The sequence below is a fragment of the Hemiscyllium ocellatum genome, chromosome 7, assembly GCF_020745735.1.
Source record: "Hemiscyllium ocellatum isolate sHemOce1 chromosome 7, sHemOce1.pat.X.cur, whole genome shotgun sequence".
Lineage (NCBI taxonomy): Eukaryota > Metazoa > Chordata > Chondrichthyes > Orectolobiformes > Hemiscylliidae > Hemiscyllium > Hemiscyllium ocellatum.
In genome coordinates this window covers 94,763,942-94,772,051 of record NC_083407.1, presented here as the reverse complement: position 1 = coordinate 94,772,051, position 8,110 = coordinate 94,763,942, and the positions used below count along the sequence as shown (strand labels likewise).

At 42.2% G+C, this 8,110-nt stretch overlaps 1 protein-coding gene across 2 annotated transcripts in view; it reads left to right on the top strand.

The window, feature by feature from the left end:
* ahr2 (aryl hydrocarbon receptor 2) overlaps positions 1 to 7,149 on the top strand; it is a 148,670-nt gene extending 141,521 nt beyond the window's left edge. For both annotated transcript variants that reach the window (XM_060827515.1, XM_060827516.1), the window contains 2 exons: positions 1 to 687; positions 7,062 to 7,149. The exon at positions 1 to 687 is cut by the window's left edge and continues 1,072 nt beyond it. In XM_060827515.1, the coding sequence (XP_060683498.1) occupies positions 1 to 672 (672 nt within the window). In that variant the 3' untranslated portion in view covers positions 673 to 687; positions 7,062 to 7,149. The remainder of the gene's footprint in view (positions 688 to 7,061) is intronic.
* The last annotated feature ends 961 nt before the right edge of the window (positions 7,150 to 8,110 follow it).

The following is an 8,110-nucleotide window of genomic DNA, read 5'->3' as shown; positions in this document are numbered from 1 at the left end:
ACAGGGAAGATGTCGGTACCGGGGAACTTGCAGCAGTCCGTGCTACATCAACCACCGTACTCTGGTCTGAATGGCCAGCTGGAAGGGCAGTCTCTGCAGGTGCCTCAGCCACAGTGGCAGCCGCAGATGCAGAATGGACAGCAAGATCCCATGCTGTCGCACAGAGTGCAAGACTGCTTTCAAATACGGCAGCCATCTTGTGGATTGACACACGCCTTGCCGGAAAGGGGCTCTGCAGCTTGTTATCTGAACCAAAACAGCAGCGGACAGCTTCCTTACAGCTGCAACATCACAAGCAAGCACAGGACCACAGTGAACCAGTTTGCGATGGGACTGCCTCCCAGCACCAACAGCAGCTGCATGTTCACCCCCTGTGAGTACGAGGGACGGGCCCCTCCTCCCAGAACTGATCCACTGTTTCCAGACAGCAGCTCCCTCACTCCTCTGCCTCCCTACGGTAAAACAGAAGGATTGCAGAACCACAGTCCCTTCCAGGCCACCTGTTACTATGAGAAAGACCCTGTTCATTCTGCTATAGGCTCCTCAGCTGTCCCCAATGGGGAACTGAACATTTATCAGTTGGCCTGTCAATTCGAGCCAAACTTTTCCGCATTACCGCTCACCGAGAATTCTATCTGCCAAATTCCAGCAGGTCAGGCACCTTGGAATTGAAGCAATTAATTTAAGGTGAGGACTGTATGGACAGTAAACCATACATATTAAACAATTAACCCCATGCAGATACATTGTCAATCATGTTAAGGCTGTAATGTTGTTGGAATATTTTAAGGATGTGAGTGGTATACTGATTGGCTGATCTTTGAAGGTGTGAACAGAGATTTTGGTAAATGGGGCTTGTGTCTTCATGTATTATGAAGTTGCTTGACCTAAAATATGCCATTTTATGAAACAAAATGGCTTTACAAGTCAGTAAACTCTCATTGGATTCTGCTGGGACTCAGATCCTTGCTCCGTTGACAGGAGGTCTGAAGCCTGGTCACAGCTACGGTTAATGTGGCGTGTGTTGTTCACATTGAGGTTCAGGTCTATCTGGGGCGGGTGAATACCAGGTAAACTTCCAGATACCTATTTGACTACAATGCATGTGTCTTACAGTATCTAACTTAGAATCCAGCGGAGAAAGAAATGTGCTATAAAATTCGGTTGTATGTTGGCTTGGTGGTCACAAAGACATCTCTGCACAGGACAATGACTCCATGCTCCAGCGGCAGGCTCAGTGATCATTTCCCACTGATGTTCTTCAGCTGGGAGAAAGATTCCTAACCTCCAGTTTGATCAGTGAGGAGAACCCAATCACGTGATTCATACCTGTCCCTGGTACTTCTACCCAGCAGGACCAGCAGCAACTCTGCTCAGTGAAGCTTTGGTCCACAGGATTTGGAGGGCTGCAGAGAGAGAGAGAGAGGAGATAGTTGAAAGAGGTGCAGTTCTGGTATAAATAAATCCAAAAAAGGGAATGTTATGTAAAGGGCAACAATAATCAAGGAATCAAATAGCAGCGTATTAATTAAAGGGTGAGAGGTTATGGTACACCAAGGTACAGAGGCACCTAGGTATCCTGGAACATGAATCACATAGGGCTTATCATTGCAGATACAGTGGGATTCAAGGTGTTTGGAATGTTGGCCTTTATTGTAAAGAGACTGGGATACAAAAGTCAAGCTGTTTTACTAGCTTTTGTACAGGGCATTGATGAGACCGCTGTGTACCATCTTGTTCCCTTCACTTAAAGAAGAATACAAGTGCATTGGAATCAGTTCAAAGAAGGATGATTTCTGGGTTGAGGGGGTTATCCATATGAGGAAAGGTTTCCCACCCTTGCCCTTGAGATTTTCTTCCCTTCCCCCGACTGCGTGACCATCCGAGGTGGGTGTGGGGCCCGTGACCTCTGCACACGGAGGTCCATGCGTCGGCATGGCAGCAGGATCTCGGAGTGGCTCAGAAAGAACACCAATAAGATGCACCAAAAACGACACCAGTTTAAAAAGGAAAGGTTTCCTGTGTTAGACGGAGGTGAGGAGAATTTCTCTGTCTGAGTGTTGAGAACCTGTTATTCACTTCCTCTGGGCCACTGAGCAAATTAAGAATGGGCAACAAATGTTGACCTTACTAATGATGCCCGTAACATCTGAAAGGTTAAAGAAATGAACCTCCCAATACACTTGATCTTGTGTTCACCCATACATGCAATCTCCAAAAACTGGGAGCAGGAGCCCCGGCTGACTGTAATGGTTTTATCCCACACCCTCCTTCATCCCCACACTCGAGCCTCAGCACTATCACCTCAGTGTGGTACAGACGATGAGTAAAAATCTTTGATCCGTTGACGAGAGCAGCGGTTTTTTGCTGCACAACATTAAAACTGTAACACAAACAGGAATGACGTACGTATCCAAAAAGGATTGAAAGACTAACCCTTTTTTCTGTTAAAAAGAGGTGACGGGTGACCGAATGGAGGCTTTTGAATTCGTGGAAGTTTTGATGGAGTGCATATGGAAAAAATGTTGCCTCTTATAGGGGACAGCATAACTCCATGAACATACAAAATTAGGAGCACGAGTAGGCCGGTGAAGTGTTGAGGCCTGCACTACCTTTCAATAAGCTCATAACTGATCTGTTTGTGTTCTGGCTTCCACACTGTCATATGTCCCCTCTCACTGCCTAACCTGAAGATGCTGCCTGGCCTGCTGTGCTTTGACCAGCAACACATTTGCAGCTGAATCTGTTTACCTCCACATTTAAAAAATATTCCAATACCTCGTCCCCGTTGCCTTCTGTGTGCAACCTTTGAACTCACCGCTAATCTTAAGAGAAACTGAATACACCCCCCTACCCCAGCAAATTTAAAATGGTGCCATGCGTTTTGGACCCAAAGGCAAGAGTGAGCATCTTTTCTACATCCATTTTGTCAAGACCATTCAGGATCGTATCAATTTCAATGAAATCATCTCTAACTCTTCTAAACTCCAGTAGAAATAGGCCCAACCTATCCAGTCTTTCTTTGTAAGTTCATTCCAGGCATTTATCGAGTAAACCTCCTTTGATCTACCATCTAAAACAGTTGTATCTGTCCAGAAAATAAGGAGATGAAACTGCACACAGTATTGAAGATGTGGTCCCATCAATACCCTGTGTAACTGAAGCACAACATCGTTACATAAACATTCATTTCATCTTGTAATGATGACATTCTGTTAGGTGCCATCATCAATTTCTGTACCTCAAGACTAACCCTTTGATACTCCTGCATCTGAATCCCTCTGCACTTTGAGTTCTGGAGTTGTTGATCGTTTAAGTAATACCCTGCTGTTTATCCCTTTGCCAAAGCGAACAACTACACATTTTCCCACTTTATACTCCATCTACCCGATGTTTGCCCACTCTCTTGACCAACCAATTTAAATTTGTTATGTAATTTTTGCAATGTACTTTCCTGCCTAACTTATTGTTTGCAAATTTAGCCACCATACCTTCAGTCCCCTCTTGGAGTCATTGATATAAATTGTGAAAACTTGAGGGCCTAGCACAGACCTCTGCAAAACCCTACTCATCATATCCTGCCACACCCTTTTCTGCCCAGCCTGCTTTTTGCCAGTCAACCAATCGCCTATCCATGCGAATATGTTAGCCCCTGCACCATGAGCCTCCTACTTTGCGCAATGGCTTTCTGTGTGCGATCTGGTCAAATGCCTTTTGGAAATGCGTGGGAACTGTTCACCTCTGGTGCTTGTTTCTTGTTCCAAGAATTCCAATCAAATGATTAAACATAATTTCCTGTTCACAAGACCATGGTGACACTTCCTGACCACCTTGGATTGTTTTTCCCAAGTGCCAAGCAAGCTAACTGGCCTCTTTTAGATTTTCCTCTTGAATATCCAGGTTATATTCGCTACTTTCCAGTCTAATTGAACCATTCCAGGATCTCTCAGACTTTGAAAAATAAACACTAATGCATCACCTCCCTCATTAACATTCAAGGATGAAGTCTATCGGGATCCAGAGATTTAACGACCTATCATTTGTTCCATACTGTTTCCTCAGTGATGATTATTTTACCAAAGTGCTCTTGTCCTTTTACTTCCTCATCTACGTGCACTATGAGGATGAGCATCATATCCTTTGTACTGAAGACAGAAGCAAATTATTTATTGAATCCTTTTATTTTATTATTTGCTATTAACACCCTTTTCTCTCTTTCTAGAAGACGAGCACTCACTTTCCATACTGTTTTCCTGTTTCTACAGACCAGTAGAAACTCTTGCAATCTGTATTAGCATTTTTAGCTAAATGCTTTTCATGCTTCGATTTGTTTTATCAAGATTAACCTTTTAGCCATTCACAGCCATTCTTTGTATTTGAGCTGGCCATTTGTCCTACCCCATGCCTTTGCATAATTGTACGTGTTTTCCTAAAATTCCAGCCCTCCTTAACTTCTTTAATCACCGATAGTGAGTGTTCTCCTTGGAATTTTTTTTAACAGTAGAAATATACTTGTAATATTCTGAAATATCCCTTTCAAATTTCTGGCACTGCTTCTCTACTGATCTGTCTCTTGGCTAATATGTCATTTCACTTCAGCTGTCTCAGTTTTTACGTCTAAATCGTTGCCTTTTTTTTTATAAAGTTCAAAATCTTAATCCAAGATTCATCTTCCACATTTCAAACTGAATTGTACAATGATGTTATCATCGCTGCTACATTGGGGTGCTTTTATGGTCCTTCATTAACGCTGTCATTCCCAAAAATCACAAATGTCAGTCTCCGGCCAATTAGATTCACTCTGCATTATCTTCAAATAGAAGTTGGAGGCAGCCCTGACCAGTATTCTAGCAATAGTCTTGAAGACCAACATTCTGTCTAAGCTATCTGTTGTGCAAGGCAAAGCTACTCAGGTCTTCACAAGTCATGCCCACACTTACTGAAGCACTGACTTGCCAGTTCCAGAAGTTACTGCCGTGCATGAATCTTAGAGGTTTCTTTCTTTAGCTGTTCCAGCAATGACTTCCATCAATGACCTCCAGCATAAGGTCAGAAGTGGGAATATTCACTGATAATTGTGCAATGTTCAGCACCGTTCGCCACTCCTCAGATACGAAGCAGTCCATGTCTGAGTGTGACAAGACCTTGACAGTATCCAGCTTTGGGCTGACAACCTTCATACCACAGAAGCCACAGGCTTCTCCAACAAGAGGTAATCTGCCAACCGTTCCTTGATATTCAATGATGTTGCCATCACTGAATCCCCCACTGTCAACATCCTGAATGTTAGCATTGACCAGAAACTAACTGGACTAATCATATAAATGCTGTGGCTTCAAGAACAGCTCAAAGACAAGGAACTCCTGCCTTCACAAAGTCTGTCCAGGGCACAAGTTAAGAGTCTGACGGAATATTTCTCTCTTGCTTGGATGAGTGTAGCCCAAACTTCATTGAAAGACCTTAACACCAGCCAGGGCAAAGCAGCTCCTTTGAAAGGCCACACATGCACAAACATCCACAATAGCAGCAGAATGCACCATCTTCAGAAATTCACCAAGGCTCCTTATACAGCATCTTTAAACCCCATGACCACTTCCATCTCGACAGGCAAGGACAGCAGATACTTGGGAACACCACTACCTGCAAGTTCCTCTCCAAGCCACTCACTATTCTACGTCAACCAACACAAATGGTTTGCAGTGGTCTAAGAAGGCCGCTCACTATCGCCTTTTCCAGGGCAGTTAGCAAAGGGCAATAAATGTTTACCTCGTCAGCGATGTCTACATACAATCATGGCTTTTTTTAAAACAAAATGCAGCTAATAAGATAGATAGTTAAGAAGAAATCTAGTTGGGAATTCAAGAGAAACATTTTTTATCCTGAGGGTGGTGAGAATGTGGAGCTCATTGCTGCAGGGAGTGTTTGTAGTCTAAATGCATTGAAGGAGAAACAAGCAGGCGTTTGATTGAGAATGGAATAGAGGTCGACTAAGGTACATTCAGATTGGGACAAAAAAAAATGAGACCAAGTTCAGGTGGAATGTAAACACGAGCTTGGAGCAGATGGGTTGATTGGCCCATGGTCCCATACAATGACCTCACCTCATGTCCTGATCATGGGTCAAATTTGAATGGACAAATCTGAAGAGTATGGCCACTTCCAGAAGCAGGGTGTCCAGGTAACATTTTCCCTCTCTGATGTGGTACCATTCATTCCAGTCTTCACCATTGACTCAAAGCTCCTTTAGTTGCAAAAAACATACTACAGACCTATTTGTTCTGGTGTCCAGCCCCTCCCATATGTTGCAGAAGCAACACATCACCCATCCTGCCAGCACTATCATATTATTTCATTTATTAATTAATTATTCTAGTATCTCTAGATCATAACAGTTGAGGAATTCCCCCACGCTTTCCAATCTATTGTAAGTTTTTAAACATTTTCAATCTTTACACTAAACTTATTTTTTAAACAAGAAAAAGAGATTATTAACTTAAGGACAAACTGAAGACGATTTTACACTCACTCAAAAGACAAGAAATGTTCACCAATCCACTGCTTTCCTTGCGCTCACATCACATTGTGACTTAGATACTACTCCGCAGTCTCAATGTCAGTAGATCTCTCAGTCTGTACCTTTTATCCTCTTCCACTTGTGTCTTGCTATTGAGCCTTTGAATTGAACAAACCTTGACCACTCACTAGATATTCAGTTTCTTTTCCTGTAGTAGAGGAAAAAAAGTCAATTTCTGGAAGCCGAGAAAATTCAAGCAATAGCAACTAAACACTCCTTTACCTTTCAGCCCTTCTCTCCCTGAAGTATTCATCTCTGACACTCTATTGTATGTTGCACAAAGTGCTAAGTCACACTAAGGTAGCTACTTATAGATGCTCCTAACGCACGTTATTGAGAGAAGCACTAAGATGTCACACATATTTCAAGTCCTTTTTACCAATGTTGTCCTTATCTTGTGTGAACTGTAAAGTCTTTCTTATTCACACACTTGTCACCCTTCAGCTGCCTCAAAGCTTCATAACAACATTTTGGATTCATCCAACAGGGAGAAGCTCCGAACTGAGGAAGTGGAACACTGAGCATGTTGACTTTGTTTGCCAAGAGTGTTGGGCAAGCAAAACCCGTAAATTATTCGACCCAATCGTGCATGATCTTTTGACAGTGTTTGGTGAAAAGTGCTGAAGTCCTGAGACAGACAAGTGTATAATTGATGTGCATTGTAAACTAGTGCTTTTTGTATCTCCAGTACCATCAAATTGCCACCTGCAAGCCTTTGGTGATCGACTTTCTATGTACAAAATATTAACTTGTTTATATTTTTGTATAAAAATGCAGTGTGCTTTTTATGGTGTCGACCATTGCTGGTATAATCATGAGCCATTTTCTCTTTTGGAGGAGATCAGAGTCTAAAAGCACACTTTGTGCCGTTGTTCCTGCTCTGTGCGTTTGGGAGTCTTATAATGAAGGAGAATATTTCCCAAGGGCGGCCTTCTACTGAGGATTTTATTTTTAACAAATCACAAAGTATTCATTGAAAAAAACAGAGGCATTCACCACGGAGCATGAATACCCAGAGACTGAGGTGCTAGTGCCAGGGAGAATAGAACCTACAATGTGTTTGCAGAGCAACTGGAGTTATGCATTGGACAGGTGACTCACTTGGTGTTATGCCCTGAATCTTCAGAAGTTGGGACATATTTTCTTTTTAAAAGGTTTTTTAAAAAAACATTTCAACTTTTTAAGCTATTTACGTATTAAATCAATACTTTTAAAAAAAGAGAGATTTGTGTATAACACAGTATATGAAAAATGTGTGTTTTAATATTAAAAAGTCACAATGCAGAGCCTATTTGTTGTCCTGACCAGCTGCATCACTGTTGTACCTTTGCAGCTCTTCTGTATAATGTATTTAACCACTTGATATATTGCTGTCTTTCATTTATGTTATGTAGTTTTATAAATGTCTAAACACATTTGGCTGTTGAAAAATTGTATCGTTTTGCTTTACAAATTACAAATACATCTGTCACCCTCTGTTTCTCTCTTCCCCAACCCCCCCCCCCCCACCCATTATTAAACTCTTCTCCCTTTTTT